The 26,029-nt window shown below is 39.5% G+C and overlaps 2 protein-coding genes across 37 annotated transcripts in view; one reads left to right on the top strand and one right to left on the bottom strand.

Annotated features, from left to right (window-relative positions):
- The window catches only part of MIPOL1 (mirror-image polydactyly 1), a 329,604-nt gene extending 308,139 nt beyond the window's left edge, over positions 1-21,465 (bottom strand). For 7 of the 27 annotated variants that reach the window (XM_072838314.1, XM_072838306.1, XM_072838317.1 and 4 more), the window contains exon 1: positions 9,926-10,133. The gene's annotated coding sequence lies outside the window, so the exon portion shown is untranslated. Of the gene's footprint in view, positions 1-9,770; positions 10,177-20,250; positions 20,610-20,637 lie in introns of those variants that run through there. The other 20 variants (XM_072838330.1, XM_072838311.1, XM_072838308.1 and 17 more) reach the window with 13 other exon arrangements.
- SLC25A21 (solute carrier family 25 member 21) overlaps positions 20,649-26,029 on the top strand; it is a 469,006-nt gene continuing 463,625 nt past the window's right edge. For 3 of the 10 annotated variants that reach the window (XM_072838339.1, XM_072838345.1, XM_072838344.1), the window contains exon 1: positions 20,657-21,369. In XM_072838339.1, coding sequence (XP_072694440.1) covers positions 21,300-21,369 — 70 coding nt within the window. In that variant the 5' untranslated portion in view covers positions 20,657-21,299. Of the gene's footprint in view, positions 21,370-26,029 lie in introns of all 10 variants that reach the window. The other 7 variants (XM_072838349.1, XM_072838341.1, XM_072838343.1 and 4 more) reach the window with 7 other exon arrangements.

The following is a 26,029-nucleotide window of genomic DNA, read 5'->3' as shown; positions in this document are numbered from 1 at the left end:
AACAAAGGACCTAATTGACATTTAGAGAAAACTCCACCCAACATGGCAGGAAACACAATCTTTTCAAGTACACAGCATATTTATCAAAAAAGATCCTATCCTGGCCCATGAAACAAACAAAAAACAAAAAAACCCTCAACACATAGGAATTGAAACCACACAAATCATGTTATTTTACCACAACAGAAATCTGAAATCAGTAACAGAAATGTATCTCAAAAATTCCCAAATACTTCTAAACAATCCATGGTTCAAAAAAGGAAGAGTTAAGGGAAATTTTAAAATATTCTAAACTATACAATAGAAACACATGTTAAAATTTGTAGGATGTAGCTAGATTAGTGCTTAGAGGAAATTTATAGTCCTAAACACATATATGAAACAGGGAGGAAGAGAAAAAATATTTTTACAAAGGAGGAAGACCTCTTATTAATTCTTAAGCTTCCGCCTTTAAAAAAATACAAAGTTAAGAAAAAATTAAACCCAAAGTAAGCAGAATGAAGGAAACTGTAAAGAGCAAAAATCGATGATAATGAAAACGTAAAGTCAACACAAAAAATCAAAAAATCAATGAAACTGGGGCACCTGGGTGGCATAGTCACTTAAACACCCAACGCTTGGTTTTAGCTCAGGGTCACGATTTCAGGGTCAAGAGATCGAGCTCTGCATTGGGCTCCATGTTGAGTGTAGAGTCAGCTTGAGATTCTCTCTTCCTCCCCGCCCCCCCCTCCCCGGGCTCACACTCTCTCTCAAATAAATAAATAAATCTAAAAAAGAAGAAGAAGAAGAAAAATCAATGAAACCAAAAGCTGGTTCTGTGGGGGGAAAAAAATCAAAGAAATTGGCAAGCCTCTTGTCAGACTAGTTAAAACAAAAATAAAGAAGACACAAATTATCAGTATCAGGAAGAAGAGAAGGACAGGAAAATAATCCCAAAGGCATGAAAAAGATAAGAAGGGAATAAATATGACAAGCAATTTCATACCTGTAATTTTGACAAACGCCTTGAAAGACACCATCTACCAAAGCTAATGCAATTAAGAATACTCAATAAAAGTCCTAATTCTATTTAAAAAATTGAATCCATAGTTTAAAAAAAAACCTCTCAACAGAGAAAACTCCAGGCTCATAAATTATGGATCTCTGAAATCCCCTTTCTTTCCTGAAAACCTCTTTCTTGAGGGAGTTTCTCCTTAAATCTGCACCATATGTTATCTAAGCCAGCTATATAGCTGGTCCTCCTAGAACATCATTTCACTGTGCTCCCTGCTTAGACTGTTTCCTACATTCTAGGGCTTTAACTTCTTTACCAGAGCATAACTTGTGAGATTTCCAGGTTTAAAAATAGGTTTTTTAAAAAGATCTATTTACTTAAGAGAGAGCACACGAGCAGGAAGGGCAGAGGGGGGATCCCTGGATGGCGCAGCGGTTTGGCACCTGCCTTTGGCCCAGGGCGCGATCCTGGAGACCCGGGATCGAATCCCACGTCGGGCTCCCGGTGCATGGAGCCTGCTTCTCCCTCTGCCTGTGTCTCTGCCTCTCTCTCTCTCTGTGACTATCACAAATAAATAAATAAATACCTTAAAAAAAAAATTTAAAAAAAAAAGGAAGGGCAGAGGGAAAGAAAGAGAATCCCAAGCCGACTCCATGCTGAATGCTGAGCCCCGTGTGGGACTCGATCTCATGACCCTGAGATCACCATGAGAGCCAAAACCAAGAGTTGGATGCTTAACTAACTGCACCACTCAGGTGCCCGTGCAAATATCTTTTTTTTTATTCCCACACTTGATTGTTAAATAGCCACAATTCGGGATCCCTGGGTGGCGCAGCGGTTTGGCGCCTGCCTTTGGCCCGGGGCGCGATCCTGGAGACCCGGGATCGAATCCCACATCGGACTCCCGGTGCATGGAGCCTGCTTCTCCCTCTGCCTGTGTCTCTGCCGCTCTCTCTCTCACTGTGTGCCTATCATAAATAAATTAAAAAAAAAATTATAAATAGCCACAATTCTGGTCAAGACTGTTGTTAATATGTTCAATTCTTTTTTTTTTTTTTCTCCTATTTTTGTTTTCTCTGGAAACCTTCAAGATTTCTTTTTTTTTCATTCTTGGTGCTGTGGAATTTCACAAACATGTGCCTACAGGTAGGCTTTTTTGTTTTTAAATATTGAGCATTCTTAGGAACAGAAACACCCGATTTTCAATGAAGATTGTTTTGGTTGGGGTGATAGAATTGGGGGTAATGTTTCATTGTCACCTTTTTTTTTTGCCTATGTTGCTTGATGAAAGAGTTTATAATAATATTGTTTTTATAAAAGCTATACCATTAAAAAATAGCAAGAATGTCCCACAATGTCAACTAAAGCTTTAAATGTGCAAACTCTGATTCCATAATTCTATGTTCTAGCAAAGGGTGCAAAATTTTACATACAAGAATATCTATGACAGTGCTGTTTATAACGTTAGATTAGAAACAGCACAAATGTCTACCAGTTAGGATCTGATTAAACCAACTATGGTACATAGATACTATAAACACTATATATGTATATAATATACCCTGACATAGAAAGATGTATAAAATATAACTAAATGAAAAGGGTGTTATAAAATAATATAGCATTACCATTGTTATATTAAAATAAAAAAGCAAACAAGCCAAACCATGTGTTTGGGTATATATACACACGTAAGGAAATGCATAAAGGTCTGAAAAGATGCATTCCATGATGCAATAGTTTCTCCAAAAGAATGATAAAGCATATATAATTTCCATAACTAAAAACAGAAAATGGAATACAAAATACATATTTAATGATATAATTACCAAATGCTCCAATTTTAAGACAAAGATGTCCCACTGAATTTTAAAAATCCAATTCTCAGCACACATCAACCAAAAGAAGGCTGATATAGCTATATCATAATTCAAAAGAGTCATGGATGGGAGATGATTCACGAAACCTGACAACTAAATGCAACATAGGACATGGATTGGGTTCTAGAACAACAAAATTAAGGGAAAAAAATAGTGTTATTTGGATAAAGTATATAATTTGTGGATAATATTAAACAGTATTAATTTCTTGGTTTTGATTACTGTACTATGATAATGCATTATGTTAACATTAGTAGTATGGTGAAAAGTTTACAGGAACTCTCTATTTCTGCAACTTTTCAGTAAGTCTAAAACTATTTCAAAATAAAGTTTTTTAAAAAATCAGACTAGACTTTAAAACCAAAGGCACTACTGAAGTGCCTAGGTGGCTTAGTTGGTTAAGCATCTGCCTTCAGCTGAGTCTATAATCCAGAAGTCCCAGGATAGGGTCTTGTGTCTGGCTCCCTGCTAAGCAGGGAGTCTGCTTCTTCTCCCTCTGTCCCTCCCCCCACTTGTGCACAAGCTCTCTGTCTCAAATAAATAACTAAAATCTTTTTAAAAAGCCATTACTAGAGATAAAAAGGAACATTTCTTAATGGGGAAAAAAAGGTTCAATTCATAAGAATATAGACTAATTATAAAGTTTACGTTTCTAACAAAATGACCTTAAAATAAGTAAATCAAAAATTGATAGAACTACTAGGGAGAAATAAATTTATGATTACACAGAGATTTAACACACAGTAAATTCTCAGTATTCATCAATTCATCAATCACATGCACATGCATGCGTGTATGCATGCACACACACACACAAATCAGTAAGTAAAGAGATTTTTAACAAGAGCATTAACAAACGTCACCTAATAGATATATAAAGCATGCATCAGACCACAGAATTCACATCTGTCTCTCTCTTTCACATAAATGCACAATCATCATATTCACACAGCATTTAGAAAAGAACAAAACCATATACAAAGCAAGGACTTATATATTTTGATGACTATTCAAAATATTTTGATGGTAGTTACATGGGCGTTAACTTTTTAATTATTCATTGAACTGTCCACATGTATTTTATATCCTTTTCTTTACACTTATTACATTTCCCAATAAAGTTTTTTAAAATTTCACTCATCTATATCATTTATTTACTTTTTTTTTTTTTCAGTTTTTCAACACTGAAAATTCCACAGCACCAAAATTCTCAAGATTCCGAAACTTATAAATCCAGGAACACTAAAGGCAATTCTCAAAATAGTATTTATATACAATCAAATAACCAAAATGCAAAACTACAAACAAAAGTAGATGACCTGAGAATATACATCCTAAATCAGTAAACGATCTAAATTAAAAACATCTTCAATACAGATAATAACTGAATCAAAGGTGCTTGTGTCAACTGCCAAAAAAGGGGTTCTATGGTAAATTCATCTCATCAATTATCCAGTCTAATAAAACCCTCAACAAAAGTAGTAATTCTTAACTTTCAAAGTAATGATCTTTATTGTTGCCAGTTCTGAGATCAAACAAATACACAGCAATTAAGTTAAAACAAATACAGAATAGTTAAATGATTAATATTTTACTTTTTAAGAAGTAAAAAAAATTACATATTCCCAAAAATGTTTAAAATAACAGAAACAAATTGAAGCTATGTTCACAAAAACTTCAGGATAAACTATTTCTTTTATTAAAAATTTTCTTTCTAGGAGGTCTGCGTGACTCAGTGGTTGAGTATTTCTGCCTTTGGCTCAGGTCATGATCCCAGGGTCCTGGTATCAAGTTCCACATCAGCCTGCTTCTCCCTCTGCCTCTGTGTCTCTGCCTCTCTCTGTCTTTTATGAATAAATAAAGTCTTAAAAAATTTTTTCTTTTTAATAAAAATTTATTAAAAATTAAAAATTACTAAAAGTAGTTTATTATTTGTTGCTGCTAAACAAATTACCCCAGAACATAGCAGGTTAAAATAACACACATTTGTTATCTCATTTCCTGAGCTAGATCCTCCAGTTCAGGGTCTCCCACAAGATGGTAATCAAGACTTCAGGCAGGGCTACAGCCCTTTCAAGGTTTAACTGAGCAAGATCTTCTAAATTTACTCAGTGGTTGTTGGCAGGATTTAGTTCGCAGGGGGTTAAGGAACTTTCTCTGTGGGCTACTGGTCAAAGGCTACCCTCAATTCCGTGACAGGTGGGTCCTTCACCTATAGGTGAGTTCATGATATAGCAGGTGGTTTCATCCAAGTGAGCAAGCAAGAAAGGGCCAGCAAAAAGGAAGTTACATCTACTGTAACATAATCTCTTAACTTTCATCATATCCTATTAGAAGTGAGCCTCTAGGTAGTCTACCCTCAATGGAAAAGGATTACACAAGAGGATGGATACCAGGGTTATCTTAGAAGGCTGGCTCTCACAAATAGCATAACAGAAAGGGAACTGGAATAAGGTGGCGCTAAATTTCTGAGCCACCAGGGCTGCCCCAGATCCAGAATTTCTATGTGAGAGATACTTAAGGACAACAGTGGCTGGTGGTAGAAGCTAGGCCTAAGTGGCTTATTGTAAATCTGTGTTTGCATAACAATCAAGTAAGAATGACCCAAACTCAATTACCTATAATCAAAGAAGAGATCAAATTGATGGAGATTACCCCTAAATCTCTCATTAGTATTAGCATATATCTAAATACATTCCTAAATTCACTTCTATAAACCATCTGTGAAAAAAGAAATTGTTAGCTAAAAATGTTACCTAGGCTGAAATAGTAGTCAAAGAAAGTTTTTGACACTTTCAAAAGGTTTTTTTGATATTTTTGGTACTCAGTGAAAGGCAGGATGCCCCAAGTAAGAGAAGATGAACTGGACAGCCCAATGGAGCACCTAAAACAGAAAGGACCTCCACCATAGGCAGGGAGGCCACAGCTTTCATGACCCAAATCATTGGCTATATTACTTTCCATAGTTTGATGTACTCAGATAGATATAAATTTTAATCAAGCCATCCCACATTGGAACACCTCAAATGACAGTATCTCAAAATATTACAAAAGGATTTTATGCTTTTTATACTTTTATTTTACTCAAAGTGTCCAGAATTCATCCCTTCCTAGCCTTTTACACAATATCAGAAAAGGGGTGTATCTCATTTTTCTCGCCTCTTTCCTCTCTTTTGTTCTTCAGTTTTAAAGGGATAGGTAAAAGGAGTAATCAGAACAGTATAAAGAAGCCTGAAACAGCTCTCTAACTAGCCTTGAGGTAAAACTGGTAAGGACAAAGTAAGTATGCTTAGAGATTCCAAATTTAACTCCAAAACGCTATAGCACGTGCTGCATTAATACTATTATTTAACCTCAAAACACTAGAGCACACACTTAATATTTAACCCTATTAGGTATTTAGATTTTTTTTTCAATGTAGCCCCTCTCAATTAATAATTTCACTACCGCCTTTCATGAAGATGGCGCCGAAGGTGAAGAAGGAAGCCCCTGCCCCTCCCAAAGCAAAGGCTTTGAAAGCTAAGAAAGCGGTACTGAAAGGCGTGCAGTCACCAAAAAAAAAAAAAAAAAAAGGAAGATCCGCACGTCACCTACATTCTGACGACCCAAGACCGTAGGTCTCCGAAGGCAGTCCAAATATCCTTGAAAGAGCACCCCCAGGAGAAACAAGCTTGATCACTATGCCATCATCAAGTCCCCCCTGACTACTGAGTCAGCCATGAAGAAAATAGAAGACAACACACTTGTGTTCATTGTGGATGTCAGGGCCAATAAGCACCAGATCAAACAGGCTGTGAAGAAGCTCTAGGACATTGATGTGGCCAAGGTCAACACCTTGATCAAGCCTGATGGAGAGAAGAAAGTATATGTTTGACTGTCTCCTGACTATGATGCTTTGGATGTTGCCAACAAAATTGGGATCATCTAAACTGAGTCCAGTCGGCTATAAATCTAAATATAAATTTTTCACCATAAAACAACAACAACAACAACAACAACAAGAAAATAATTTCACTACCACCATTGGGCTAAAGACTGAACTATCATTTTTTAAAAAGATTTATTTATTTGAGATAAAGAGCAAGGCAAGCAAGCGCATCTGCAGGGGAGGGGCAGAGGGAGTGAGAGAATCTTGAACGGACTCTGCTGAGTGGCAGCCTGACCTGGGGTTTTGATCTCACCACCCTGAGATCATGACCTGAGCCAACATCAAGATCTGGACACTTAACTGACTGAGCCATCCCGGTGTTCCTGAACGGTCATTTTGGAACAGTCATTTCTCAACAAAGTAGGAGTTAGTAATCTATGAAATAAGAATAAATAAAGGGGGGAAAGGACAGAGGAAGAAAAGGAGGGAAGGCAAGCAAACAAACAGGCAGGCGAAAGGGAAAGAAAAAAATAAAGAAAAGAAACAAGAAACAAGGAAAGGAAGAAAGAAGAAAATACAACAGAGGCTGTATATGATCTGCAAAGCCTAAAATACAAGCAGTCCTAGCTTTAGACACTACTGCATTAAATGAAACTCTACAAAGCAAGGACTGCCTATATTTACTATCTGGCCCCTTGTAGAAAAATTTAACAACCCCTGAAATAGAGGATATCTAAATGATCAATAAACATATGAAGAGGTGTTAAATATTATTAGGGAAAATGAGGGGGAAAACGCCAATGTGATATCACTATAAATCCACCTGAATAGTTAAATTGAAAAAGACAACACTAAATGTTGCAAGAATTTGGAAGAGTCAGAATTCTCAAGCGACACTAACAGGAGTGTTGACACAACTAATCTGAAATTTTTTTCTGGTAGTGTATACCAAAAATACATACCTGCATACCCTATAACTATTTCACCAATAGGTATATGTATAGCCAACAGAAATGTACACATATATTCACCAAAACACAATTGACCCTTAAATAAACAGGAGTTAGAAGCACCAACCCCACACAGCCAAAAATTCAAGTTTAACTTCTGACTCCCTAAAACTTTATCTAATAGCCTACTGTTGACTGGAAGCCTATCAATAACACAGACTATTTATACAAATTTTGTATATGTATTATATAACTACATTCTTACAATAAAATAAGCTGAAGAAAAAATATTCAGAAAATCACAAGGAAGAAAAAATATACATTTACAGTAGTGTACTGTACTTACTGAAAAAACCACACATAAGTGGACCCCTACAGTCCAAATGCATGTTGTTATAAATTACTTATAAGGGTCAACGGTACTTATAAATTCATAGAAACCCTATTCATAACAGCCAGGAACTAGATGGAATATTATGCAGCATAAGAACTACTGCTACAGGGGGAATGAATCCCTGGGTGGCTCAGCAGTTTAGCGCCTGCCTTTGGCCCAGGCAGTGATCCTGGAGTCCTGAGATCAGGTCCCGCGACTGGCTCCCCGCGTGGAGCCTGCTTCTCCCTCTGCCTGTGTCTCTCTCTCTGTGTCTCTCACGAATAAATAAATTTTTAAAAATCTTTAAAAAAGGGGCAGCCCGGGTGGCGCAGCGATTTAGCGCCGCCTGCAGCCCAGGGCGTGATCCTGGAGACCTTGGATCCAGTCCCACGACAGGCTTTCTTCATGGAGCCTGCTTTTCCCTCTGCCTGTGTCTCTGCCTCTCTCTCTCACTCTCTCTCTGCATCTCTATGAATAAATAAATAAAATCTTTTAAAAATTTTAAAAAATCTTAAAAAAAGAACTACTGCTACAGAACTTGTACAAATCACACAAATACAATATTGAGCAAAAGTGAGACTCAAGTGACTATTTACTGTATGATTCCATTTACATAAAGACAAGAATAGGTAAATTCATAGATGACCTTAGAAACAGACATAACAGTCACCTTTGGAAATGGGTCACGCAAAGTGGGGTTTCTAAGAGTAAGTAATGGTCCTTCTTGATCTAGGTACTGGATACGTGAATATGTATGGACTTTGTGAAAATTAAAATGAGCTATACACTTATGATTTATATGGTTTTCTCTATTATACCTTAAAAATTAACATACTAAAAAGATTTTTACAAAATCTATGCCTTTAAAAGAAAATTGTGTACACCTCCTCCCTTATATTTTTCTGACTTGCCATCATTACTTCTCACCAATGGAGTATCTTGTTATCTTATAGAGACGTCAGCTTTGTTTTGATTAATTTTCTTGGTATACTATTGCACAGGATAGCCAAATGGGCATGTAACTGTCATTTGCGTTTAGCACCACGCTAAATCCCAAGGAGAAACTTTGAAAAGCCAGTAATTTATGGTAGTATGTCAAAGTTACCTGGAGACTGGGGGGGGGGGGGGGGGGGCTTGAAATGTGGTTTTGTTTGGCTCTTTGTGTCGGTTTACTTTTGTTTACTGCCACAGTGATTTAATCTGCATAAAACGTTCAAAGGATGTTTTCCAAAAAGCCTGCCCTGTGAATTTCTTTCTTTCTTTCTTTCTTCCATCCTGCTTAATAAGGCAGCTGCTACCTTGTGTTTATCTAGTTCCTTCCATCCCTGGAGCTTAAAAAAACTTCACAAATACTATTCGGTGGCGTCACCTTCCAGAGAAATTTGGGCTCAGGGACATTGTGAACCCAGAAATTCAAATACTATCCTTGTACAGCAGGGCTCTCTGTGCCTAAAGCAGCATCGCATTCTTTGCCGAAACTTACAGGGTGAGTGCGAACTGAAACAATGACGGACTCTCAAGGACACACAGGCAATCCTAGATTGAGCCAGGACCTGAACTCGCCAACTAACCGCCACGTAAGGGGAAAGCAAACAAAACCCTACACCCTTCCATAAAGGCTCAGCTACTGAACTTTTGTCCCAAGAAACGGAAGGATGCCGGAATTACGCCCAGAAAGAGGACCTGCGGCTCCCACGACGCTGACCTTCGCGTGAGCCCGACGGGGTCAACATTCACCGGGTGCAGATTCCGCGCAGCCCCTTCTGCTCCAGGGAGGCTGCGGCCGAAAATTCCAGGGCTGGACCTAAGCCCACCCGTCCTCTTCTCCGGTCGCCCGAGCCTCCCAGCCTGCCTGTTTACCTGAGATGCGCCCGGCGCTGCCGGGAGAGCCGACTCTCGGCGCTTGCCCAGAGTTTCTGAGGCCCGACGCGCGGCCGCTACGTCAGCCAATCGACTTTCGCTCGGAGCCTCCCGACCCCGGCGCCCACCCGTCCGAGGAGGAGCGCGCGCCCGCAAACGACCGGGCGGGGCGCGTCGCGGGAGGGAGCCAGCCGCACGCCGCGCGCCGCGGCCACAGGGAACCGAGGCGCACGGGCGCCGCGCTCGGGCAGACGGCGCGCACCGGGCATGCGCGCACCGCGGCGCTAGGGCCGCGGGGCGGGGCTTCTGGAGGACCCGGCGCGCTGGCCGAGTCCTCGGGGCAGTGGGGAGGAAGAGGAAGGCGGCGTCTGTAGTTTTCGGTGGCTGGACCGGCGGGGCGCTGCTGTTGTCGGCTACGAGACGGCAGGCGCGTCCTGCGAGAGCAAAATCCTGTCCGGACAACCTTATCAGGCTAGAGGAGGGAAGCCGTGTGGTTAAAAACGCGTCTTATGGCCTCATAGTTGGGGCTGCACTCTCCAAGACGCTGGAGGAATTGTGGTTTCCTGGTTGGTTTGCGTGTGGTTTGGGGGTAAGAAGAAACCGGGGGCGGGGGGGGGGGGGGTGCATGTCGTGTAGTGATGGTTGAACGAAAAGGGCTGAAGTGGATTCCAGCTGGGTGAGCAAAAAGCTGGCCAGAGAATGTTTACAAACTAAAACTTGGAGGTGGTTAACTTTTCTGATTGAAGAACTATAGAGCGAGATCTGGGTGCTTAAGTTCAGCTAATGAATTCTTTAAGACACAATGTTGAATCTTCCAGAATTAAAGATTTAAGCCCTCAATTCGTGTTCCTCTGTGTTGAAACAAGAAAGGACTGGCTGGCATAATTAAATAGCTGCTAGTAATTCAAATGTGGGTTTTTTTTTTTATTCCACATATCAGTATTGCTTTTATAAATGTCACTCCTTCAGACACCAAATAATTATTGAGTACATACTATGTGCCTGGCACTCATCTATCTGGGTGTTAAACAATAAAAATGGGTTTTGTTTGTTATGTGTTTTGTTTTTTTAAACACGTCCCCAGAGAATAGGCATAATATGAAGGAAGTGTGGGTCAGGTTCCTAAGTTAATGGCTCAAGTTAATGAAAGGAATTTACACTTTAGTAAGTGCAAAAAAGGGGAGTGAAAAAGAAACAAATATGGATATAAATTGGTTAGGGACACATGGGTGGCTCAGTGGTTGAGCGTCTGCCTTTGGCTCAGTTCTTGATCCCAGGATGCTGGGATGGGGTCCTGCATTGGGCTCCCCACAGGGAGCCTGCTTCTCCCTCTGCCTATGTTTCTGCCTCTCTCTGTATCTCTCATGAATGAATGAATAAAATCTTTAAAATAAATAATTTGGAACAGGAGTGCCGGGCTGACTCAGTCAATTGAGCGTAGGACTCCGATTCCTGCTGGAATGATCTTGGGTCCTGAGATTGCGTTGAGCTCCACGCTCAGCCGGCGGGGGGGGGGGGGGGGGGGGGGGGGTGTTAGGGGTCTGCTTGGGATTCTCTCTCCCACTCCCTCTGCCCTTTCTCCCATTCTCTAAAATAAATAAAATCTTTTAAAACTGAACAAAATCGGTTATAATATTCACAAACTCTTGGCTATTATATTGTAATGAATGGACAGTGCTTTAAAGAGGTTTGTTACAGATTCAGCTTTGAAATACATTTTTTCTTTACTTCAGTCAAGGTCTGAGTCAGATATTTACAGACACAAAATACCCTGAATATATGAGACAAAGAGAGGAGTGGTATAGCTTATTAGAATAGATGAGAAGGGCACTCCGATCAAAAATGACCTGTGAAGAGGTTTAGAGCCAACTCAAATGATGTGCAAAAGAGAGAAAGTTGCTTTTCCTACCTAAGGATTAAGAAGAAATGGAGAATGACCACAAATTGAGAAAATTCAAACCAAATAATGGATTTATTGGTTAAATTTAGAGAAAGTGATTGTATTATTTTTCTCTAGGTAAAGATACATTAGCCTTAGTTTTTTCAAATTCATCTGGGTGCTGAAAGTCCCCCAGGTCAAGAGAAAACTATGTTTTCTTTCCCTTCAGTAACTTGTTTTTTCTTCCACTTTTGGTATCTAATGAGTTCAAACATTAGGTCTTTTCTCCCAGGTACTTCCTCTAACTTACTTGAAGTAATTCCTTATGCTCTTTTCCTGAATGTTTCAGAACTATATACCTAGTTTTTCTCCAAACCTCTTCCACACCACAGTTACACACACACACACACACACACACACATATATGTGTGTGTGTGTATAGATATATATATATTTCCTTATTCTTTATCCTGCTAATAGTTGCCAGCCCATAGGAAATGAAAGAGACCAATTAGAGCCTTCTTTCCTGTTATCAAGCTAATTATCAAAAATATTGTCTATGCCTTCATCCCTCTTCTAAGTTGAGCTTTTGCAGAAATTTGGCTAAAGACGGAAGGAAAAAGAAAATGAACCCTCCTCTTTCTTTACAGGGAGCAAAAGAATGTCTGATCATGAATGCTTTCAAACATAAGGATATACATAAAGACCAATGGAAACAATAGAGAGCCCAGAAAGAAACCAAAATATCTATGGCCAGTTGATTTTTGACAAGGATTCCAAGACCATTCAATGCGGGGAAAAAAAATAGTCTCTTTAACAGATGATGCTGGGCTATCTGGATAACCATATGCAAAAGAATGAATTTAGATGCCTACTTTACTCCATCTGCAGGCATACTTCATTTTGCTGCACTTTGCTTTATTGCATTTCACAGATAGTGTGTTTTTTACAAATTGAAGATTTGTGGCAATTCTATGTCAAGTAAATATATCAGTGTTATTTTCCCAGCAGCATTTGCTCATTTTGTGTCTCTGTCACATTTTGGTAATTCTTGGAATATTTCAAACTTTTTCATTATTTGTTATTTAGATCTGCGATCAGTGATCTTTGATGTAATTATTTTGGGGGCATGATGAACCATGCCCATATATGACAACAAACGTAATAAAGGTATGCATTCTGATTAGTCCACCAACCAGCCATTCTTCCATCTCTATCCCTCTCCCTAGGCATCCCTGTTTCCTGAAACACAAAATTGAAACTATACCAATTACTAACTCTACAATGTCCTCTAAGTGTTCACGTGAAAGGAGGAGTCACATGTCTCTCACCTTAAATCAAAAACTAGAGATGATTGAGCTCAGTGAGGAAGGCATGTTGAACAGACAACATAAGCTGAAAGCTGGGGTTCTAGAGCCAGACAGCCAAGTTGTGAATACAAAGAAAAAGTTCTTGAAGGAAATTAAAAGTTCTACTCCAGTGAACACATGAACAAGAAAGAAAAGCAGTCTTATTGCTGAAATAGAGGAAATTTTAGTGGTCTGGGTAGATTACATCAGACACAACATTCCCTTAAACCAAACCCTAATCTAGAACAAGGCCCTAAACTCTCTTCAGTTCTGTGAAGGCTGAGAGAGGTGAGGAAGCTTCAGTACAAAATCTTGAAGTATAATAATCCATCTCCATAACAAAAGTATAAAGTGAAGCAGCAAGATATCCAGAAGATCCAACTAATTAATGAAGGTGGCTACACTAAACAACAGATTTTCTTTGCAGTTGAAACAGCCTTCTATTGGAAGAAGATACCTTCTAGGACTTTCACAGCTATAAGTCAATGCCTGGCTTCAAAAGCTTCCAAAAACAGGCTGAATTTCTTAAGGTCTAATGAAGCTACTGACTTTAAGTTGAAGCCAATGCTCACTTACCATTCTAAAGTTTGTAGGGCTCTTAAGAATTATGCTAACTCTACTCTGCCTGTGCTTTATAAATGTAACAACAGTCTGGATGAAAGTACATCTGGTTATAACATGATCTACTGAATATATTTTAAGCCCTCTGTTGAGACCTACTGCTCAGAAAAAAAGAATGTCTTTCAAAATATTACTGTTCATTGACAATGCACCTGGTTGCTTAAGAGCTCTGATAGAGATGTATAATGTGATTAATGTTGTTTTCATGCCTAGCACAACATTCATTCCTCAGCCCACAGATGAAGGAGTATTTTTAACTTTCAAGTCTTATTATTTAAGAAATACATTTCGTAAGGCTCTAGCAGCCATAAGTAGTGATTCTTTGATGGATCTGGGCAACGTAATTTGAAAACCTCTTGGAAAGTATTCACCATTTTAGGTGTCATTAAGACTATTTGTGACTCATGGGAAGAGGTTAAAATATCAACATTAAAAGGAGCTTGGAAGAAGTTGATTACAACCTTAACTGATGATGTTGAAGGATTTAAGGCCTCAGTGAATGAAGTAACTAGAGATGTGGTAGAAATATCAAGAAAACTAGAATTAGAAGTAGAGCCTGAAGATGTGACTGACTTGCTATAATCGCATGATCAAACTATAACAGATAAGTTACTTATGGATACAAAAAAAGTGACTCCTTGAGTTACTAGGAGTAGATCCCATCTACTCCTAGTCAATATACTGTGAGAATTGTTGGGATGAAAACAAAGGATTTAGAATGTGACACAAGGGACGCCTGGGTGGCTCAGCGGTTGAGCTTCTGCCTTCAGCTCAGATCGTGATCCCAGGGTCCCGGGATCGAGTCCCACATCAGCCTCCCTGCATGGAGCCTGCTTCTCCCTCTGCCTGTGTCTCTGCCTCTCTCTTTCTCTGTCTCATAATAAATAAATAAAATATTAAAAAAAAAAGAATGTGGGATCCCTGGGTGGCGCAGCGGTTTGGCGCCTGCCTTTGGCCCAGGGCGTGATCCTGGAGACCCGGGATCGAATCCCACGTCAGGCTCCCGGTGCATGGAGCCTGCTTCTCCCTCTGCCTGTGTCTCTGCCTCTCTCTCTCTCTCCCTCTCTCTCTCTCACTGTGTGCCTATCATAAATAAATAAAAATTAAAAAATAAATAAATAAAAATAAAAAAAAAGAATGTGACACAAACTTAGTTAATAAAGTAGTGATAGGTTTTGAGAGGCTTGACTCCAATCCTGAAAGAAAATTGGCTGTATGTACAATGCTATCAAAGAACTTTGCATGCTACAGAGAAATCAGTTGTGAAAGGAAGAGTAAATGGATGTGACAAATAACATTGTCTTAACCTTTAAAAGATCGCCATAGCCACCTGCAGCAACCACCACCCTGATCAGTCAGTAGCCATTAACGCTGAGGCAAGACCCTCCACCAACAAAATATTACTTGCTGAAAGCATACATGATGCTTGGCATTTTTAGCAATAAAGTATTTTTTAATGAAGGTATGTACATTGTTTTTTTTAGACATAATGCTATTGCACATTTAATAGACTACAGTATAATGTAAACCTAACTTTTATATGTACTGGGTAACAAAAAATTCATTTGACTTTATTGTGTTGGTCTGGAAATGAACCCACAATATCTCAGTGGTATGGCCATACAAAAATTAACTCAGAATTGACCAACAACCTAAATAAAGAGCTAAAACTATAAAATATAGGATTAAATCTTTTTTACCTTGAATTTGGCAGTGGTTCTTAGTTTGACACCAAAAGCATAAGCAACAAAAAAGATAGATAAACTGGATTTCACCAAAATTAAAAACTTTTGTGCAACAAAGGACATTATAAAGACAACTCACAGAACAGGAGAAACATGGGCAAATAATATATCTGATAAGAGTTTAATATCCAGAATATATAAAGAACTTGTACAACACAGTAACAAAGACAATCCAGTAAAAAATGAGCAATAGACTTAAAAAGGTATTTCTCCAAAGAATATATACAAATAGCTACAAGCAATACAAATCGCTACAAGCATGTGAAAAAGATGGCCAACTTCGTTGGTCATTGAGGAAATGCAAATTAAAGCCACAATATGTGATATCACCTCCTCACATAGACTAAGATGGCTGTATTTTTTATTAAAAAAAAAAAGGAAAACAAGTTTGGGAGGAATGTGGAGAAATAGGAAGGCTTATACATTTTTTTGGATATGTAGTACAGTACAGCCACTGTTAGGGTGCCTGGATGGCTCAGTCCATTAAGGGTCCAATTCTTGATTTCACCTCAGGTCATGATCTCAGGGTTGTGGGATTGAGCCCCACATAGAATCTGCTTAAGATTCTCCCTCTCCCTCTCCCTCTGTCTTGCCCACTTCAGTCCCCTAAACTGTCAAATAAGGAATTGATTAAAGCCTCTTTTAAGTTCGTCATAATCTATTCTAAAAAGTTAAAATAGGCTTCACTTATATGAGCTCTTTTACTTAAACCAGTGATTCTCCACTAAGGACACTGTTGCTCTGCAGGGAACATTTAACAATGTCTGGAGACATTTCTGGTTGTCACAACTGGGGATGGAGTTGCCACTGGCAGCTAATGGGTAGAGGCTTGGGATGCTGCTAAATATCCTTCATTGCACAGCACAGCGTCTCACAACAAAGAGTTAATTATCTGACCCAAAATGTTAAGGTGCCATTGTTGAGATACCTTGACTTAATAAACCGAAAATTCTCAGCATTTATACATATGCAATTTGTGACACCAAAGTTAGTGCTTTTCTCACTTCAAATATATAAAATTCCTGATCCAGCTTACCAATTCATTGTTTACCAAGCCAAGGATACAACAAGCTATTTACTCTGAATAATTTTACATTATGATTTTTATGTATGGGTAGAAAAGCTAGCGATTGTAGAACATATGTTCATATGTAGAACATAACTACATAGCTAGCGATTCAGAAAGAGGCCTCCTAATTACATATTTTATAAATATATTTTATATTTAATTATATATTAGGTTCAAATAATACTTCAGTCAAATACTCAATGTGACTTTAGGCAAGTTACTTAACTTCTGTGCCAGTATAAGATGAGGACAAAAATATCTTTGTCACAGGGATATTGTGATTGAAATAATGGGTTACAAAACACTTAGCCCATTGCCTGGTATAACATAAGCAATAGATGAAGGTTGTCATTATTCCAATTTGCTAGGTAGACTGAATATGGCTGGATAGTTGCAGGTTGCTCTTTACTTTTCTGGAATCTCCTTGATTTCTCCCTCCCCAGTTCTCTTTTAATTTCTTCTTTCTAATTTGCTGTGAACCAAGCTACCTTTTTAGAATTGGGTCTGAAACTAGTCCTAAGTGAAAGCCTGGGAAGCTCCTAGGAGCAAATTGTATCTTGACTGCTTAGAATCTTTAACTTCTAGATTCCCAACTATGTCCCAAATAACAGAATTCTGTTATATAAATGACCTCTAAATGTTGAAAAAAGCTTCCTAATATTTTGTTCACACTATCCAGGAAAATCCTTTGGAATTTAGACATGCTCTGTTAGATGATGGGAAAATCTAATGCACCAGAACCTAAAATCTGTCCTAAAAACTAACATGATGCCTTAGTATTTGTAAGTTAGAAGACATTGAGAGTTTAAAGCAGTGATAATCAGACCCACAAACTTTAAAGCATGAGTCTTTCACTTGCAAATAGCATTTCTTCAATACTTCTAATACTTCTGTAAACGAATACTATGGGATAATAGATCTCTTGAATAGCTCAAGAGTTATAATCTCTTTTGTCCAAGAATTTTTTAAAAAAAGATTTCATTTATTTATTCATGAGAGACACAGACAGAGGGGCAGAGACCTAGGCAGAGGGAGAAGCAGGCTCCTTACAGGGAGCCCGACTTGATCCCAGGACCCTGGAATCACACCCCGAGCTGAAGGCAGATGCCCAACCGCAGAGCCACCCAAGTGTCCCTGTCCATCAAGATTTTGTGTCCATAAGCCACTCTTTCCAACTTTCTACCCTATTCCATGGATAGACTCCATGTATACCAAGTTCTGCATTTGTGTGTCTGTGTTTTGACCCCGAAATAGAAGTCTATGGGCCTAGAGTGGCTATGTATTTTTCAGCAAACAGGTATTTTAAAATGTGGGTGCAGTCATAGTATGTGTTACTATGTGTTACTATGTGTTACCACAGAGTTACTCTGCAACTTCTAGTTAGACGCTAATGAAGTATATTTTAAATTTGAGAATTTTTTTTCAAAATGAGTAAATATTGTCATTTTAAAATAAACTGAGCTCATATAAGAGGGAAAATAAATTTTATCTTGTTCAAGCCACTATTATTGTAGTCTTGAACATTAGCTTATCCAATGGCCCAATACAAAAGCTTTATTTCAAAAAGACACTGAACAAATTTTCAGATATTTAAGTCCAGTGAGGATTTTAAGGCTCCAGGCAGTTTAGTTTCTAGCCATTCTGCAAACTGATAGATGAGTCAATACTTTAATTATGTAATTCCCAACCAAGATCGGCTAAATAATCTATAACTTAAAAATATAAGCTTGGGGTGCCTGGGTGGTACAGTTGGTTAAACATCCGACTTTGGTTTCAGCTCAGGTCATCATCTGAGGCTCATGAGATCCAGCCCTGCATCAGTCTGTGTGCTCAGAGAGGAGTCTGCTTAAGACTCCTTCTCCCTCTCCACCCTCACCACCCTCCTCGCTGCCCCCCATCTATGGGCTCTCTTTTTCATAAATCAATCAAGCTATCTATCTATCTTTAAAAAATAAAATCAAAATATAAGCTTGATACTGTAGCAGTTTTGCTCTAGCATCAGGACATTACAGCATCATATAAAATAATAATAGAAAGAGAATGTGATAGATTAAATCTAGGGTATCTGAAATAGTAGGCCAAATAAATTTTACCTTCTTTTTTTTCTCAGTGCTAAACCTCCCAGCATTCCAATACTGGCCACAGGCAAATTCGGCTGCAGATTAAGAGATATAGCTAATAATCAGAGCTCTCAGCAGTGGGTATTTGTTGACCATGGATGGACATTAGCAGACTCCCAAGCTCTAGAATATAGTTATATCTAGACCCTATCTCTTCAACTATTCTATAGGTGTAGGACTAGATTACATGTGGTAACAGGCCTTGTTTTTGTTTTTTTTTCTTACTCAATAACATCAGTTCTAGCCTAAAAAGATTAAAAATAGGTAGCAATTTTCTAACAGGGTATTTGGAACTCTGTCTGGAAGGGTCTTCTCACTGAATCTACCTAGGTGCTGAGAGACTGAGGTCTTTGTGAGACCACAAACCTGCACCCACCTCCTTGGGATAAGATATTCAGAGATTAAGGTACTTGTGGAATTGATTAAAAGTATCTTTATACTGATCCAATGGGAGAGGGAGGAAGGCTATCTTTAAATCTTGACCTAAAAGTGTTATTGTATTTCCTGAAATAATCTAGGGAAGACAAAATTTTACTTAATACTAAATTAACACAAATTGCAATATGGTGGGATTTCCTCCATGAGCTTATATGCTCCATCAGGGATTTTAAGTGTTACATTGCCAGCACATAGGAAAGTGCTGATGCTTAGTCAACTTTCAATGAATGAATGCAGAATTTGGTTCAGTGCGTGCCTTCGGGTTTAAAAGTTGCAACTTTTTATTTTTAACTTTAAAAAATTCTCCATTTATATATATGAATAAGTGAAATTAATTTGGAGGCTATTTAATTATTTAATTATTTTAGGTTTTGCTGTGAGAGAATGTAGTTTGGCCTGTGGCTAGTATTTAAATCTACAATCCCAATGCATTTAGAAGAGAGAATCCTGGAATCAAATCCCAGCAATATTATTAGCTCATGGTGTGATCCTGGGAAACTCAGTTTCCTCATCGGAAAATGAGGGAAAGGTTTTCTATGAGCTCTGCAATTGTGATTTTAGTGCTTGGTATAGAATAGGTTCTCAATATTTGTTGAATATGTGATTCTATGTTGCACTCAAGACTTCATATTTAATTAGTAGACTGAAACATTCCTCAAAAGCTTTTACTTTAGCTAACCAGCAAAAATTTCTGAAAACTGTTCCTTGGTAAACATTTTAAGCTTAGTCATTTTAATCAAATATTTAATCAAATATGAGAGAAAATTTATCTTGCATATCTGATCCATAAGCACCAAGTGTATCTAATTCCTTACTTTCGACAATTTTACCAGTCAGATATCATTATTACCAGGTTTTCCCAGCTCAGCCTCAGAAATAAAAACAAAATATGAAATTACGGTATTTTGCACATTCAATTGGAAAGCACATAAAGTCTTAACCATATTACATTCCTGATATTCAACTGTTTCTGGCTTTCAAAATTGGCAATTCTCTATGGTTCAAACTGAATAGATTTAGTATTAAATACAATGTTTAAGAAATAGTATGACAATAGCGGTTCCAAATCCTCTCATTCTACCTTTTACTGGTATCGTCTCCTACCTGTTAGGGGTGTGGCAGGTATTCTTCTAAAATTTCATAATATTGTGTCTCTTCTACGTAGCATTTGTAACTTATGGTTTAAAAATAGTATAAATATTTATGTTGTTCCAAATATCCGAAAGGGCTAGTATGAATAATTAAATGTTTCATAGAAAAAATATACTGATAGTTCCCTATATTGCTTGATTACTTAGGTCTGTGGTTCACAAACTTTAACGCTCTTAACAATCACTGGAGACCTTACTAAAATGCGGGTTTCTGAGCCCTGTATCCAGAGATTCTGATTCAGTGGATAGGCGTGGGGCCACGAATCTGCCTTCTTAGGAACTCTCACATTACGTTGACGTTGCTGGATCTTAAGATCATACGTGGAGAAGCACTACTGACCTCGGGTACTGAAGAGACTTTTTTGTAACAAGGCCTCTTCTTTCGTTTTTCTCAGTAAATAAAACTCAAGTCGATGAGGTATGATACATTCTCTCAGGCCCAAACCATTTCTTCGCAAAGTACTACATTAACTTAATTGAAAGATAATTGTAACTTGGCCTGGCTTCTAGAACCCACAATTTCAGGATCCACCTGTCCGTTCTTTAGGGCCTCCCGGAGCGCTGGCCTGCCAAGGAGGGCAAGGGTCGCCCCGGCGCCGCCGCGAGGCCAGGGGCGCCTCTTCAGAGCGTTATCAGCGGCGGCGCGTGGGCCTGACGAACTGCAGGAGGCTCCCGATAGGGAAGCGCTTGGGCGCCAAGCTGGGAGACCAAACCCTACCACCGCGGGCGGCCAGACCGACCCCGTCCGCGAGGCCTTTCTCCGCCGAGGCCCTTCTTGGCGCCCAGGGGGCCTAGCGGCGGCGACAGAAAGCCCTGAAGGGGAGCCGCGGGCAGGTTCGCACCCGCCGGAGATCACGCACTGTGAGCCTGCGCCCTGAGCCGCCACCTCCGGGCGGCCGCCGGGCTGCCGCCTCCCCAGGAGCCGCCGGCGCCAGGACCAGCAGCAGCTCTTGCAGGCCGGCGAGCTCGCCCGCTCCGCCCCGCCGCCCCGGGCTTTCGAAGATGTCCGCCCAGCCCAATGCTGGCTTCGCGAGAGAGGCTTCTCGCCAGATCCTGGCCGGTGGTTCCGCTGGTAAGGCCGCCCCGCCGCGGGTCCCGGAACTTTCCTCAGAGGGGCCTCCCCACTGCAGTTTCTCCGCGGAACTGCACGCTGCGGTCGTACGCGGAGCGGGAGGCCGGGAGCTGGCGGGCGGGCGCCGGGGGCCGGGGTCGGGTCGCCCCCGCCCCCGCGCCCGCCGGTGCCCCGCCCCCCGGGCCTCGAGCCTGGAGCGCGAGCGAGGCTGCCCCAAGGCCTGCCCCCGGGAGGAGGCCTGGGTGCGTCGCTGGCTACCGCACTAGGAACGCGCCCGCGTCCGTCAGACTTCGCTTTGCTCTCAGTCGTGGCCTTTTTCTTCTGGGTACTTGTTCCGTACCTCCTGCCTCCCTCCTCAAAGTGCAGACCTCGGGACGCCGCGGGTCTTCCCCTTGCAGACTGTGCTTGCTTCGGGCCCTTCGTGTCTCCAATAGGCATATTAAAATTAAAGGCATACGTGAGCACACAGAAACGCCTTTGGTGTGAGGCGCTCACCTTAATATATGGAGAGTTGTGCTGTCGGAAAAAAAAAAAAAAACCTTCAGAAAAAATTTGTTATAAATAGTTATAAATATATAAAAATTTGTGGCAACAGTTACCAAGGGTGGCTAGGGAAAGTTACTAACCCAGGAGATTATGTTGTGTGAATGTGTGTTAGAGATATTTTAAAATATAAATTATGAGTTGATGGAGAACTTAATTTTTCATGACTGTGATGCATTTTCATTATAAATGTATAATTACTGTTATTCACTTATCACCATAAGACTTTTTTTTTTTTATAAATGTAGGTATTCTCTTAAGTTATACTGTGGTAACTCTAGTAAATCATTTTAAGAGAGTGACTAGATGTCTAGTGTTTAACATTGACAAGTAAAATTTATTTTCAAACAAACTTGGACTTTTTATAAATGTCTATTATAAATTGTGCCTGGTTATCACTATGTCATGAACTACTTGATTCTCAGGAGTACCACATAAAGCCAGATGTATCAATTACAGTCCGTACATTTTACTAAAGATATTTCATTAATATGGCAATGGAGGCATTCATGTCTTATATGTGACTGTGCTTTGCCCAGCCATAATTATGTTAGTGGCCCCACTGTCTATCTTTTTAGTTGTTTTCCAGTAATGATGATGAATTTTCACCAATTTACTCACCATTTTGGTCAAATTCCATAATGTCCAAGACTCTGCCAGCTGTCCCTGACTTAGCTGATTCAGAGTCCATGACCCTGATAAAAGAAAACTTAGCTGTCCCAATAGGAGAATAAAGCTAATTGGTAAACATCCTAGCCTAAGACTAATGATCCAGAAGCATCTGTAATTGGCTTAGATGAGCCTACTCTATGGTAAGCACAGCTAAATTCAAGGGATGTTAAGAGTAGATCAAATTGTAATCCTACTTACACTATTTTGTTGGATAATAAGTATTTGGCACAAATATAATGTATGATTCCATCATGCTCTTACAGTTGTAATTAATATGAATGAAAATTAGTATATTTCTAAGGTGAATTAAACGTAGCATAGTTGATTTATATATTTAGTACTATGGAATTATTGATACATGATGAGAATAATTAGAAAAGGAATCATGTGTTCTACTTGGACAATAACATTTTCATAAAATTTTGTATTTATTGGACTTCAGTAAATGCATACTAATCATATTACTTATATTAGGTCAAGGGCCAGAAAGAAATTAATATATGAGAGGTAGAATTTTAATAGAGAAAACACATTTGATTCTCTTGTGTTGGAGTTCTGATTACTGATAATACTTTTAAATGCAATGCAACACATCTATGTGTGTATTATATGACCTTTTGAGGGTAAAGGTTAAAAATACATCCTGGGCTTTCTTAAGGGGAAGAAAAAATCTGGAGAAGTTTACTGGAGAAATACCACGGTATCATAGAATTCAAGGTCTTGATACGTTCCTGGAAGAGACTGGAGGAGCCAGAGCACTGAAGGGAGCTCAGAAAGTGAACTCTTGCCATCTCTTACCTTTCTTCACTTTGTCAAATGGGTTAAGCATTTCCAAGGCAACAGGGTGGTGGTTAATAATAGGGTCACAAGTAATTCTAATATGGTTGTTAGGACGGCTTGCCATACTTCCATGGATTTGCCTGGTAAGGAGTAAACATGACCAAATGGATTCAGACAGCTAATTACTTTAAAAGACAGGAAAAGCAAGTCATTATGGTGTCAGTTCCCTGTCCCCTATTCCATAAACAACACAAAACTGAAGAGGCCAAATGATACATGGTGTAAGCAGTGGGTCACTCTGCTGTAGCTTTCTCTAAGTGGAAGTGAGGTGGAAAGTCTTGTGTTCAACTGAAACTAGGGAGATAGATGAGAAATGGCCTTCTGATAAGATAATGGGAGAAACCGCTTCTCAGCTCTTCCCCACCAGTCTGCTTATCTTCCCTTAGGGCAGAGGAAATCACAGGGCATCCTGCCAAGACTTGGGTCAGACTGTGGCCTAGCCTTGCCTATAGGGTTATATGGAGATGTGCGAGGTTGTCAGCATGCCAGCATATGGTGCCCTCCTGGTGCCTTTCTCAGTTTTTTTTCATACAATTGACTGCTGTTTTCTGCTCTTCCATCCATGTGACAGAGTGTGGTTCCTAATGGCTCTTGAATTTACCTGCTCTTGATTTCTGTTCTGTAGAGACAATGAGAGACTGACTTGCTTTTTTTTTTTTTTTCAAGTGCTGTGTAAAATCCTGGGAAAGACTCAAGATAATCCGGTTTTGGACAGGGGCATACCTCTGCACCACTGCCGTTTGTAGCCACTGCCCATGTGTATGGGTGGGGATTTCAGGGGAGATTTATTTTCTGGAGAAGCCAGATACATCATGAGATGGGCAATAGACGTCTTTCATAAAGATGTATGTCTGTCTTTCATTAAAAGATGTTTTGTGATATTTGTATTTAAAAGACCAAAGGAGGACACCTGGGTGGCTCAGTTGGTTAAACGTCTGCCTTCGCTCAGGTGGTGATCCTGAGGTCCTGGGATCAGGCTCTTTGCTCAGTGGGGAGCATGCTTCTCCCTCTTTCTCTGCAGCTCCTCCTGCTTGTTCTCTCTCTCTGTGTGTCTCAAATAAATAAAATATTAAAAATAAATAAATAAAAGACCAAAGAGATTGATGTACTGACAGTTGCTTGGACATTATACATCTAAAGACTGGCTTTGAGCTTGTAGCTATAGCTAATATATAAAGCTATTTTTACCAATGGCAACCTTGTTTTACATGATGAAAGCTGTGCTCAAGACAAGTCAATATGAATTGAAGTTTTACAGAATAGGTTTCTAGTTTGTATTTTCAGCTTCAAGCAATCCCATAAGATTCACAATAGAAGCCAATGATGAGAACTTCAGGAAGATCAGCAAGGCCAAACACTAGCAGGAGGATTAAGGATGAGAATAAGAGACCATTGTATTACATCCTTGGTGCTCAAAGTACGGCCTGTGGATTAACAGCAGCAGGCTCCTGGTAGCTTGTAGCTTGTTGGAAGTGTAGGATCTCAGGCACCACTCCAGACCCGCCCTATCAGAATCTGCCATATAGGAGGGACTCTAAGTCATTGGTCTGCACTTTCCCATTTTAGATGCACTGTATTATTATTATTGTTATTTATTTATTTATTTGACAGAGAGAGAGCACAAGCAGGGAGAGCAGCAGGCAGAGGGAGAGAAGCAGGCTCCCCACAGAGCAGGGAGCCTGATGGGGGAAGGCTCAATCCTAGGACTCTGGTATCATGACTTGAACCAAAGGCAGACACTTAACTGACTGAGCCACGGAAGTGCCTCAGAAGCATTGTATTAGAAGACCATGGAGAAAAGAGATTTTATAGAGGGGAAACCAGATTGGCAGAGGGTCACAGGTTAAAACTGGCAGAAGAGAGAAGAATGAATTCTGTACACCTCATTATGTAGTCCCAATTTAGCCGTCAGTCTTATTTTCTTTTTCTCTCCTACACATGCCACTCAGTTTCTACCGAATAGATCTGTTCACCATACTTGGTTGTTACCTTACCTTTCCACTTTAGTTCACAATGCCTGGATTTTTTTCCTCATATTTTCTCTACCTATTGAAATCCTGTCTATTTTCTGCATGAATGTTTCGCAGATGGCCTCTACAGCCTCATCCAGCTTAACGTTCTCCTTAACATGCTAATGGCTCAAATAATAAAAATAACGAACATTCATTGAGTAAATACTAAATGCTAGACTCAGGTCTAAGCTTTACATGTATCAGCATGTTTAATCCTCATCACAACTCCAGGGTGAAGAAACTGATGCACAGAGGGCCTAATTAATTTGCCTATGGTTGCACAAGCATGCAGCCATTGCTGTAGGAGATCAGAATAGCAGAGGGACTAGGAGGATATTATTTCCATTGTCAGACATTTTTAGAATCTGGAGAGATCAAATCAAGTCTACTATCCCTTATTATTTCTATATCTCTTATTAGTTTACATCTCTTAAAAGAGCTCTTTTATCTACAAATAAAATTCTTCTAGAGTTTCTGCTAAATAGTATGTTTCTTTTTCTAAATAATTTCATGTGTATGGATGCAAGATTAGCTTTTAACCAAAAGAAAATTATCAATCCATTCAGGGCCTAAATGTGCAGTTGGGCAGGTAA

Source organism: Canis lupus, chromosome 9 (genome assembly GCF_048164855.1).
Source record: "Canis lupus baileyi chromosome 9, mCanLup2.hap1, whole genome shotgun sequence".
NCBI classification, from domain to species: domain Eukaryota; kingdom Metazoa; phylum Chordata; class Mammalia; order Carnivora; family Canidae; genus Canis; species Canis lupus.
Note: the sequence above shows the minus strand (reverse complement) of the source record. Positions and strands in the feature narration are given on the sequence as shown.